The following is a 12,954-nucleotide window of genomic DNA, read 5'->3' as shown; positions in this document are numbered from 1 at the left end:
CTGCTTTGCTCTTTGATTTTTTTTCACTTAATAAAGCCTGAAAATTATTCCATATCATTCATAGAAATTTTTATTCTTTTCTTTTTCTTAGTGGCTACGTGGTACTATTGCATAAATGTACCATTGTTTGGTCAACCAATTTCCTCCATATGTTGATTTAGGTTGTTCCCAACATTTTGCTGTTGGAAATACACCTTCTATTATATGTTATTATGTATTTGGGAAGGTGTTTCTTTTTTTAAAGTTTCATTGAAGTATAGCTGACATACAATGTTGTGATAACTTCTGCTGTACAACGAAGTGACTCAGTTATACTGTTACACACATCCATTCTTTCTCAAAATTTTTCCCATGTAGATTATCATAGAATATTGGGTAAATTCCCTGTGCTAAATAGCAGCTCCCCACTGGCCAATCACTCCATATACCACAGTGTGCACATGCCAATTTTGCACATGAGAAACTTCACACCTAAAAAAGTTAATTAGCCTGCCCAAGCATACACAGTTAGTAAGTAGCAATGCTATGATTCAAACCCAAGTGGTCTGGTTCCAAAATCTACGCTCTCAATCACTATCATTTGCCTCCTACTTAGCTAAGACTGAAAGGATTCTTTATCAATTTCTGGATGTTCACTTTCCATCATCTGCAGGTACAAACAGAGGTCTTAGAGCCAGATCTTTGTGCTCAGCCTCTTAAATAGACACAAACAGCAAGTAAGATCTGGGTGATAGGAAGGGTAAAAGGTTCTTTGAGACATACATATCCATCTCTCCTCCAGTCATTATTGTTTAAAAGCAGCAATCACTGAAATATTTGAGGGTCATGATTTTTTAATATTTAGAATCTTTCCAATATCAAAGGGATGATATTTATCCTGGGTAGCTCCAGGAGGCAGGTTTATGACTAATTCCATATCAACTAATTTTTTTCTCAGTCTATTAGGTTCTATGCTATGCTATGGGGTTTTCATCCAGGATGCCACCAAGCAATGGCAATTAAACAGCATAGATCACAGTATTTTTATTTCAAACAATTGTAAATTTAAGTTCTATAATTCCTTTTTTTTTTAATTTTCTGCTGAGGTTTTCTACAACTTTATTCACTGCTGCATATTTTCCTTTACTTCATAGAAAATACTTATAATATCTAGTTTAACTCTTTATTTGGTGAGCCAGAATCAATATGGCAGAGTAGGAAGACCTGGAGCTCACCTCCCCCAACAAACACATCAAAACTACAAATACATATAGAACGACTCTCACTGATAATGACTTGAAGACTAGAAGAATGACTCTTCCACAATCAAGGCTGTAAAGAAAGAACCACATGGAGTATGACAGCAGAGGAGAAGCAATCTAGTAAGGACCCACACCCAGAGAGGATGGTGATAGCCCGGTTTCAGGGATCCTCCCTGGGGGATAAGGGGTTTGAGCTATGTATTAGGCAACCCAGCCTTAGAGTCCAACACCAGGAAAATGAACTCCCATATCCGGTTTGAAAACCAGGAGGGGCTTACTAGAGGGCTATCAGAAACTTAAGGTTCTGCTCTTGAAGAGCTTGTGCACAGGCTTGCTTGCTCCTGGTTCTAGCATAGAGGTAGCAGATAGAAAACTGCTTGGTGCTCTGGACAACCTACCAGGATAACCTCCAGCACATCCATCGGCCCACACCAGGCTCCTGCTCTAGCAGTCCCCACTAAGGAGGAAGCCACCATGGCCAATGTACACACATTTACCAAAGAGCAGAGCCAGGTCATGCCCCAGCTTTGCCTCTAGCCAGAGCAGAGACCACAATTGCTGGTACACATGAGCACCCCGGAAGGAGCAGAGCTGGTTCAGCCAGGCCCCACCACAAGCCAGAGTGGAGCTTGGCACTACCAGCATGGACATGTGTGTGCACATGGAGGAAGAAGCAGAGCCAGCCCAGGCCCTGCCTCTAGCCAGGGTAGAAACTGCCATTGCTGCCATTACACGTATGCATGCATGCAACAGAGAAGGAGCAGAGACAGCTCAGCAGTGCAGCTCCAACCTTTCCACCCCACCCTACTACATCCAAGGCATCCGCACCAGGGGAAAAAGAACTGGCACAGAAGTGTAGCCCCAAGCCCTCTGGCCCCAGCCATGCCCCCAACCAAGGCAGAGACTGCCATCACACTGGGAAGCTCAACTCCATCAAGGCTCCTGCTCCAGACCCTTGGGCCCCAGAGTCACACGTGATAGGGCTGTGATCACTATTGAGGCTAAGAGAAGCCAAAGCTCACACTTAGCTTCGGCTCTAGCTCTTCAGACTCCAGCCTACCTCCCACCAAGGCAGCAGCTGCCAGCACACCCCAAAAGAAGACATGACCCCTGCTTACTTCAGATCCAGCTCTCACACCAAACCCGCTGGGCACATGCAGGCTGCAGATGGATGCTCTAACACAGGGACACATCTTCAAGACCAGATTAGGTAACTATTTCACCTAATTTCATAGAGACAAAACAGAGAAATTTAAACAAAATTAGAAAACACAAGAATATGTCTCAAATGAAAGAACAAGATAAAACCCTGGAAAAATGCTAATGAAACAAATAAATTATTTACCTGATAAAGGGTCCAAAGCAATATTAATAAAAATGCTAACTGAAACTGGGAAAACACAGTGAGAATTCAACAAAGAACTAGAAACTATAAAAAGAACCAAATACAGCAGAAGAATACAGTAAGTGAAATGAAAAATACACTAAAAGGACTAACAGCAGATTTGGTGATACAACTGTAAATGAGATGGTTTCTCTGATTTCTCTTTCTGATCTTTCATTATTAGTATAAAGGAATGCAATTGATTTCTGTGTATTAATTTCGTAGCCTGCAACTTTGCCAAATTGCATCCAAACGAACAAAACACCTAGGAATAAACATACCTAAAGAGACAAAAGACCTATACTCTGAAAACTATAAAATGCTGAGGAAAGAAATCAAAGACCACACAAACATATGTGAAGCTATACCATGCTCTTGGATGGGAAAAATCAATATTGTCAAAATGACTATACTACCCAAGGCAATCTACAGATTCAAAGCAATCCCTATCAAATTACCAAAGACATTCTTCATGGAACTAGAACAAAATATTTTAAAATGTGTATGGAAACACAAGAGACCCTGAGTAGCCAAAGCAATATTGAAAAAGAAAAATGAAAATGAAGGAATCAAACTTCCTGACTTTAGACAATACTACAAACCCATAGTCATCAAAACAATATGGTACTGGCACAAAAACAGAAATATAGACCAATGGAACAGGACAGAAAGCCCAGATATAAACACAAGTAACACCATGGGCAACTAATCATGACAAAGGAGGGCAGTACATACAGTGGAAGAAAGATAGCCTCTCAATAAATGGTTCTGGGAAAACTGGAAACCTACATGTAAAAGAACGAAAGTAAAACACTTCTAACACCATACATAAAAATAAACCCCAAATGGGTTAAAGACCTAAATATAAGGCCAGACACTATAAAACTCCTAGAGGAAAACATAGGCAGAACCCTCTTTGACATAAAGCACAGCAACATTTTGTTTGATCCACCTCCTAGAATAATGATAATAAAGACACAAATAAACCCATGGAACCTAATAAAACACAAAAGCTTTTGCACAGCAAAGGGAACCATTAAAAAAATGAAAAGACAACTCACAGAATGGGAGAAAATCTTCGCCAACGATGCAACAGACAAGGGCCTAATCTTCAAATTTTACAAAAAACTCATGCAACTCGATAACAGAAAAACAATAACCCACTTGAAAAATGGACAGAAGACCTACATATACATTTATCCAAAGAAGAAGATTTTTCTTTCTAAGAATTTATTCAGTTCTTCTAGGCTAATACATTGGTGAATAACTGTTCACAGCATTATCTTATGATCATTTGTATTTATGTTATATCAGTGGTAAAAGGTCTATTTGAGTCCTCTCTCTTTTTTCTTAATGAGCCTGGTGAAAGGCTTATCATATATACATAATGGAATATTACCCATAAAAATGAATGAAATTTTGCCATTTGCAACAATATGTATGGACCTGGAGAATATTATGCTTAGTGAAATAAGTCAGAGAAATACAAATACTTTATGTCTTCACTTACATGTAGAATATTAAAAAAAAATGAATATAACAGAATAGAACAAATATAAGAGACTCCCAAATACAGAGAACAAACTAGTGGTTTACCAGTGGGAAGAGAGGTGCAGGGAGGGGTAAAATAGGGGAAGTGGATTAAGAGGTACAAATTACTAGGTATAAAATAAATAAGATACAAAGATGCAATGTATAGCACAGGGAATATAGCCAATATGTTATAACGACTTTATATGGAGTATAATTTATAAAAAATACTGAATCACTATGTTGTACACCTGAAACTAATATAATAAGTCAACTATGCATCAATAAAAAAGAAGCAAATATAAATACAAATGATTGGGAGCTTGGGCTTATTAGACACAACTTAGAATAGATTTACAAGGAGGTCCTGCTGAATAGCATTGAGAACTTTGTCTAGATACTCATGTTGCAACAGAAGAAAGGGTGGGGGAAAAAATGTAATTGTAATGTATACATGTAAGGATAACCTGACCCCCTTGCTGTACAGTGGGAAAATAAAAAAATTATAAAATAAAATAAATAAATATAAATGAATAAAATAAAATCCTTATCTGGTAATTCTAACAACTACGTCATCCCATGGTTAGTCTCCATTGAATGTCTTTTCTTCTGAGGATTTTCCAGTTTCTTCATATGTCTAGTAATTGTGCTTGATTCCTGGACTTTGTGAACACTGTATCATGGAGGTTTTGGATTATGTTTTGTACCTCCAAAATTATTGGGGTTTATTTGTTTACTTGTTTGTTATGTTATGTTCTTGTTGAATACAGCACATAACTTGGCTGTAATCAAACTAGAACCTCTTTCTCTTGGGTAGCAACTCAAATATCAGTTCAATTCTTTCATCCTTAGCTAGAAACTGTCCCATTCATGAGTGACTCAGAGGTTATTAAGATGAGAAAACTGAAGCCTAGAGAACTTGATAAACTTGCCCAGGTCCACACAGCTAGAATTCAGTCCCAGGCTATCTGACTCCAGAACATTCAATCTTTTGTGACCATGCTTTGCCTCTCTAGATATAGGACTGAGAAAGAAAGACAAAGCAAGACTTTGGAGATGTTAATCTACCCAAACTGAGAAAACATGTCTTGGATTTGGTCTCTCTATATTCTGCCTCTCCAGATTCTAAGAGGAAGTGGTATAGGAGAAAGGACTCAGAACAGATAATATTTCTAGCTCAACATATGCATTGCTTTCTTTCCAATTTCTGCCCATTCAGCTGTGCTAGCTGCCATTCCATCCTGGTCAATGGATTCTGAACATCAAATAACACACGTTCCAAACTGCATTACATTCCTTCTTAAAGGACTAGTTCACTATTTTGCTTTTGCCCGTGGTAGGAAAAAAAATTAAACTATATTTTTTTAAGTCTGGAATTATGTGGTTATTTTATTCCATAAAATGGAATAATGTACTGAAACCATTCAAATATTGATGGAAGGGTATATCATGCCAGCACTTCTAGCACACACATGAACTTGTTCACCGTTCCAAAGAGACTCCAAGAATAACGTATATTCCCAGGTCATCCATATTCTGTGCTGCTTTATCCTTTGTGTCCTTAATTAGATGAACCTGGAGAAGAGGGACTATTATGTGACCATTTCTAAAGAAAAAAGAAGAGATGCTATTTGCTAGGTGTCATTTCAGCTTCCACCTGCCCCATAGATCTGTTTGTGAAACTTCAACAAAGATAGGATCCAAGCTGTTGGCACCTGCCATGATAAGGAATGTCTAGCTTCTTACCCCTGGTCTGTTTAGCCCAAAGGAGGTATAAACAGTACAAGTGGGGCTGCTCTAACACAGCCTCAATCTGGACTAGGATTATCAAGTCTAGAAGAAGATGAGATGGTAAGGTACTCTCTGAGTCAACAGTGGTTCAACTCATCTGGTCTTTTTCACGGTATAAAAGCCTCTGTCTGCATCTCCCAGAAAAGTCCCAGAAAACAATCACAAGGCTAAACGAAGCAACCAAAGCTTACTTAGTTTCTTTGCTGATGAATGGAATGCTAGGATCCTGTTGGGATCAGAGAGATGTCATTAACAAGTCCCCAGTGCCTTAGCCTCTCTTGAACCAGCTCACAGCGGGGACACAGCAGTGGATTTTCAATTCTCTTGGGTTCTGAGGACCTCATAGAATTAATTATCCTTAGTTTAACAGATCTTGAGATCGGTCCAACCTACAGCTAAGAATAGCAGGACCTTAATTCCAGGGCTGAGGATGAAATAGCAAGAATACATTTCTCATGAGTTTTATGAATAAATAAAAGGGCAAACATTAGCAGAAAATTCTGAACTAAGTAGAAAAGGGATGCTAAGCTTGTTATTAAGCTCTATGTGGTGTACTGTGAACACAGCTTCCTGGGATGACATATGCTGGCATGATTATAATCTTGGCCTGGAGCTATTGTCCATTTTTCTCAGAATGGACAAAAATAAGAAGTTCTCTAACACTGTGAGACAAAAGGAGAAATTTGAGCAGATACAGCAATGGCAAGAATCATTATTCAACACACCTAGAGCATAATGCAAATTTCCTCTTGGTGCCTTTAGAAAGACATCCTATCATCTTCTTCTGACCGTCCACAGTGAGAGAGATGTACATGAAGCAGAAAGGAGCCTGCCAGTAATACCCTCAGTAATTGGTGAGAACAGCCAGGTAAGGACTAGGAAAGGAAAATACACAACTCCATATTGCTTCGTTTTTTCTCCTCTTTCTCCTCTGCCTATCCCATCCTATGGTCAGCTAGGAGCTTATCTCTCACAAACAGTCCTGAAACAGCAATGATTAGACTCGGCTGCTTTAGCAGCCAAAATGGGCAGAGACCTGGGTGCTCAATCTTACGGACCCTAAGATTCATCGTGCTGTAAGAACAGAGCACAGGAATCAATGGTGACTTCTCTCCAAATAATTCTGTGATGATCCTTTTTACTCACCCTCCAGCTTCTGCAGGAAACACACAGACACTCACCCATACACATGTACAAACTTAAACACTCATGCTCACACACTGCATTAAGGCATCATGGCTTCAACCAAACAGGTTTTTCTGCTATTCATGGAATCCATCAAAGAGTGGCTGCATTATACTGCATTGTCTTACTTTCATAGATTTCATGAGCCCATGGTTTCATTTTAGGGAAAGGCTTCCTTAATTCATTTATTTACTTTTTAATAAGTAGGACATTCATGTGGCTCAAACCTCAAAATCTGCTAAAATGCACACATGGAAAATCCCTCTTCTCTTGTGTCTCATTCACTCAATTTCCATACCTCCAACAAACAGCTACTGTTATTGGTCTCCTATTCATTCTCCTAGAGACTTTTACCAGACATACTGGCCAACTGTTTGTTTGCTTTCAGAGCTGGGATTAAAATGTTTATACTTGAGACCACTATGAGGATATGAGTTGAGATATGTCCTGATCACTCCCGTCTCCCACCACCACCCACTTCTCTCTGTTTTTAACCTTATAAGGTTTTACTCCTTTTCTCCCTGGATGTTTTTTTTTTCCTCATCAGTGAGGGAACATGGGTTCTCTACATTTCATTTTCATTCTCAAACTTGAACTTGAATCCAGAGGACATGCAAGTGAAGTCCACCAAAAGTACATTTTCTTTCTTTGACATCTTTTGTCTCTGGAATCATAATGTTTCCTGTGTCTTCCTATGGCCAGGACTTTACTCAAAGCTAAGGATGAAACCACTGACAAAAAAGGTTCAGGCTGTTCCCTATGACTGATGTTACCACTATACAATCTCCCTGTCCATTCCTTCTGTTCTTTGAGGTTTGTTTATTCACACGATGGATTCTTACTGATCACCTACGTTGTACCACGCTTGGGGCTATTGCTAGATTCCCAAGATGAACAAGATAGGCATCTTCTCTGCCTGCTCTGAATGGTGCTCACAGTATATTGGAGGACGTAAATAAATAGATGGTCACAATCCAGAGTGACACCTATTGTGATGGGTGAGGCACAGGGGCAGGGAGGGCATGAGCCTGAATTTTTTTGTGAGAGGGTAAGTAGAGAAGGCTTCCTAGAAGAAGGGACATTTAAGCTAAGATCTGAAGCTTGGCTAGTCTGATGAATGAGAGAGGGAAGACCATTCCAGTCCAAGAAAATAAGATGGGCAAAAGTCCAATGGTGAGACTGCATCTAGATCTTTTAAATAATTGTATAATTGGTGCATAAGGTGTGAGGGGGTGGGAGGGTGGTCCATGAGGAACTGAAAACATCTATAATAAATGCCAGTATGATCAAGGGTCTTCAGGCCATGTTAAGAAATTTAGTTTATCCTGAGAATAATGAGGAGACACTGAAGGATTTTCAGTTGAGGCAATAAAATCAGATATGATTTATAGAAAGCTCACTCTTTCTGTGGTGAGGAGACCAGATGATAGGTGGGTATGCCTGGAGGCAAGGGGAACCGTTGCCCTAATATATGAAACAAATAATATTGTCCTAAATGACAGCAGTGGTAGCTGGCACTGAGGAAATGGGTAAATAAGAGAAACGGGTCATTTTAGCTATATTGAGACAGTAAAATTGTCATAATTTGGTGGTATTTGCATGCAGACAGGGTGGAAGGAAAAATGATTCAATAATGATATCCAGGTTTCTGGCCAGATGAGCTGTGTAGATAGCAGTGATAATGATTTCAGCATTAGATACGCCTTTAACCAATTCCAAACTCCTTCTCCTGTAGCTGTGCTTTTTGAAGTATTGGGAAAATATGTTGAAGATTTTTTTGACTCGTGAAATCTCCAGATGGATTAATGTCATACTGTCCACTCAAATACCACAAGAATTATGCCAATAATTACCTCCAGCCTAGCTGCAAAAGTAAATGTACTGGAGTAACACTTATAAAGTTTAAAAAATTTCTTCTCCCACTACAAACCTTCTCTTTCCCATGGCACCAAGCACAGGCACTTGAAAGTATTCAGTTGAACTATATGAAACTGCCATTTTTGTAGGACCCAAGCTATTAAATATCAGAGATTTTATATAATTCAACCCCACACTAGAAGATCAACATTGGCATATTGCATAATTTTCAGAGTTCACAATGCAGGGCTTACCAGTTCCATTCGATTAATCCAACTTTCTGCTTACAGACAAATGGAATGGGAAAACCTGACCAGTGTCTCAGATTTTTTCCTTCTGGGGCTCTCCCAGCAGCCAGAGCAGCAGGGAGTCCTCTTCGGGTTGTTCCTGCCCATGTACCTGGTCACAGTGGCAGGCAACCTTCTCATCATTCTGGCCATCTTCACTGATGCTCAGCTCCACACTCCCATGTACTTCTTCCTGGCCAACCTTTCCCTCGCTGATACCTGCTTTGTGTCTACCACGGTCCCCAAGATGCTGGCAAACATATGGTTCCAGAACCAGGTCATCTCATATGTGGGATGTCTATCACAACTCTATTTTTTCAGGCTGTTTGTGATGCTGGAAGCATTCATCTTGGCCGTCATGGCCTATGACCACTATGTGGCTATATGCTACCCACTCCATTACCTCATGGTCATGAGCCCTGGTCTCTGTATCCTCCTAGTGTCTGCATCCTGGATCGTGAATGCCCTCCACTCCCTCCTACACACACTCTTGATGAACAACCTGTCCTTCTGTGCAGCCCACGAGATCCCACACTTCTTCTGTGACATCAACCCTCTTCTGAGTCTGTCCTGCACAGACCCCTTCATCAATGAGCTGGTGATTTTCACTGTAGGGGGTCTTGCAGGCTTGGTTTGTGTGCTCTGCCTGGTTATCTCTTACGCATACATCTTCTCCACAATCCTGAAGATGCCCTCACTCAGGGGAAGCGGAAAGCCTTTTCCACCTGCAGCTCCCACCTCTCTGTGGTCTCTCTATTCTTTGGGAGTTCCTTTTGTGTTTATTTCAGTCCCCCCTCAGTCCGCTCAGCACAGAAGGGCACAGTGGCATCAGTGATGTACACAGTGGTAACCCCAATGCTGAATCCCTTTATCTATAGTTTAAGGAACAAAGATATCAAGTCTTCCCTGAGAAAGCTAATGAGGGCTAGGAAAATGCATTCCCCTTAGTGGTAGTGACCTCACATCCACTCTGTGGGTCCCCACCCAACTACATTCACCACAGTCAAGCAGTGAAGAATGAGAGAGGGAGAAAAGTAGAGACCTTCTTTCCAGGACTCGTGATCGGAACTTGAAATGTTCATGCCTAAGCTACAGGATGGCATCAGGACAAACCCATCATCAGGTCAATATCATTAGCTTAAGTTCATATAATCATAATGTTCTAAAATTATAGCCATCCAGTTGTAGAGTATAATAAAGATGTGCCTGAATCTTTCATAACAACAGGGGACAGCACACAACCAGAATAAGGGAAGAGCGGATTGTGCTATTGCATTTGGCCAAGAATAAACTCGAGGGAAGCAGGACTTTCCCCCACCATCACGAGGACCTTGGTGACTTGGCTCCCTATCAATAGTGTTTTAACACTGGACCTCCACAGGTCTGTGAAACCCCCGGGCTGAAAGACGAGGCACTGGGACTGGGAAGGGTTTGATGGGGGTGGATTCTTTAGACAGACCTACTGCAATATTTTTATCCAGCATCCGAAACCTCTGTTCCTCATAACACCTTAAATTTCATTTGAAAACTTTACTTTTATCTTTGGGGAAATTTGTTCCAAGTCAGTTTCATCGCACCACTTGGTGTAATGCCTGGCACCACTAACATGTGTGAAATCCCACTGGCACAGCTGCAGTCGTAAAGTTAGGGATCAGGAAAAGAATGATTTTATAAACACTTCGCATCTCTTGCCTGAATGATTGAAATCCCTCCTGGACATTCCCTAGTCCCCAGTTTCTCCCCATTCCATCCACTCTGCACACCACTATCAGATGAATCTTCACAGAATATAATTATATCACCAGGACCTCAACCCTATTAGAAATCTCAAGTAGTTTTTATACTGCCTGCAGAATAAAGTTCCTACTATTTACTCTAGCATTTAGATCCACCAATACCAGTGCAAAACAATACAGCCACAGTTAGCCCACACAGTTCTAGATTTCTCCCAAGATCAATTCAGGCCAATACATTGATTATTATTGATGGTTACCAAAAAGCTACGTCAGTAAAAGCTGAGACAAATATATGTACAATAGGGTACATCAAAACCAATTAGATTCTGGAAGAACATAAAGACTACTACAGGGTGATATTCTTTCATTCTTGTCTGCTTCCCTTAAGGCATCTGGGTTGCAAACTTTGAGAATACAGATTGTGATTACTATAAATAATACCTTCTCCTGTGGAAATAAATTGTTGATAGCTCACCTGCTCCCTCTTCATCTTACAGTAAGCTCACACACCATCTTCTGTCAATAAAAATAGTACAGCAAAGCGGTAGAGAGCATTGGCTCTAGAGTTAGACAAGCAAGTCCAAATCTTGGCTTTGCCACTTTTAAGCTGTGTGACCCTAAGAAGTTCCTTAACCTTTCAAAGCAAGTATAACCTACCTCACTGAGTTGTCAGGAAGTTTGAATGTGATAATATATGGAAAGCATTGTTCGTGATAACTTAGATATGCATGTAAGCATGGAAAGGGATAATTCTTGGACTATAGTATATTTTCAACAAATGTTAGCTATTGCGGTAGTTCTCATTAAAATTAAAGGTCAGTAAGCAGCAGATAATGTGAATTCACTCTCAAGCTCTGCTGATAAGGAATCACCTCATCAGTCTGCCCTGTGAAATTAGAAGGCATTCTGTGCTGAAATCATTCTTTTGGAGAACATGATGGGATCTTAAAGTAGGATTGCTTTCTTATGGGATTTATGTGCAGGGAAGAGTTCAGTCTACCTTTGAAATCAAGCTTACTAGGCACTTCAACTTAAAGTGAAAATTTACCTACTTAAATACACAGGTTTGTACCGTCCCATATTCCCTCCTAATTTATTGACAGACATGCATCTTTCACTGTTTAAATTAATATTCATCAATACTTGAGTTCTACTTTTTAAATTAAAATTAAGTGTTACTCTTTCACATTTATCTTTTGTATATGAATTTCCATATATCAACACAGTTTTCATGTTTGCCACAGTTATACATTCTGAGGTGTGCCAAGACACCCTTACACCAAGTTCTGTCAGTTTGTTTCACTGTACTGTTTGGAGATTAATTGACGTCTTTAAAATATGAAAAAAATCACTTCCACAGGCATTGCTTTACTGTGTGATTTACTCTCCTAGACTATATTCTTAAAAATAAATTCATCCACCTATACTTATGAATAGTTTTAAAGCTCATATTCTATACTGCCAAATTGCTATGAAATAAAACTGCTTCCCCAAGGTCTCATCAACATACCATCACTGTTGTTATTTCTTTTACTAGCTTAACAAATACATAAAATAATAAAATAATTGGTAAAGATGACAATTTTTCCATAAGTATTGAAAATGGAAAATTATTCCTATCATCTAGGATTACAGCAAAGTTGCTATATTGTTACTTCTTACCCACTAGAGCATTTTTTTTTTATGGCTGCACCAGCGGCATATGGAAGTTCCCAGTTTAGGGGTCAAATCAGAGCTGCACCTGCTGACCTACACCACAGTCACAGCCACAGCCACACTACATTTGAGCCACATCTGCTAGCTACGCTGCAGCATGCAGCAATGTCAGATCCTTAACCCACTGAGGGAGGCAGGGATTGAACCCACATCCTCACAGACACCCTGTCAGGTTCTTAACCCACTGACCCACTACAGCATTTAATAGAGACATTTGCAAGTGAAGT

At 39.9% G+C, this 12,954-nt stretch overlaps 1 protein-coding gene and 1 long non-coding RNA gene across 2 annotated transcripts in view; one reads left to right on the top strand and one right to left on the bottom strand.

The window, feature by feature from the left end:
• The window catches only part of LOC110256084, a 152,398-nt gene that overhangs the window by 32,399 nt on the left and 107,045 nt on the right, over positions 1-12,954 (bottom strand). The window contains exon 2 of the long non-coding RNA XR_002337318.1: positions 2,360-2,464. This is a non-coding gene — a long non-coding RNA (uncharacterized LOC110256084). The remainder of the gene's footprint in view (positions 1-2,359; positions 2,465-12,954) is intronic.
• LOC110256079 (olfactory receptor 1G1-like) lies at positions 7,504-12,793 on the top strand. Its single transcript, XM_021067654.1, is given in 2 exon segments — positions 7,504-9,970; positions 9,973-12,793. Coding segments are annotated over 2 exon segments (939 nt in total). The 5' UTR covers positions 7,504-9,282; the 3' UTR covers positions 10,224-12,793.

This window comes from Sus scrofa, chromosome 12 (genome assembly GCF_000003025.6).
Source record: "Sus scrofa isolate TJ Tabasco breed Duroc chromosome 12, Sscrofa11.1, whole genome shotgun sequence".
Lineage (NCBI taxonomy): Eukaryota > Metazoa > Chordata > Mammalia > Artiodactyla > Suidae > Sus > Sus scrofa.
The sequence above is the reverse complement of the archived record's forward strand: the minus strand, read 5'-3'. Positions and strand labels throughout refer to the sequence as shown.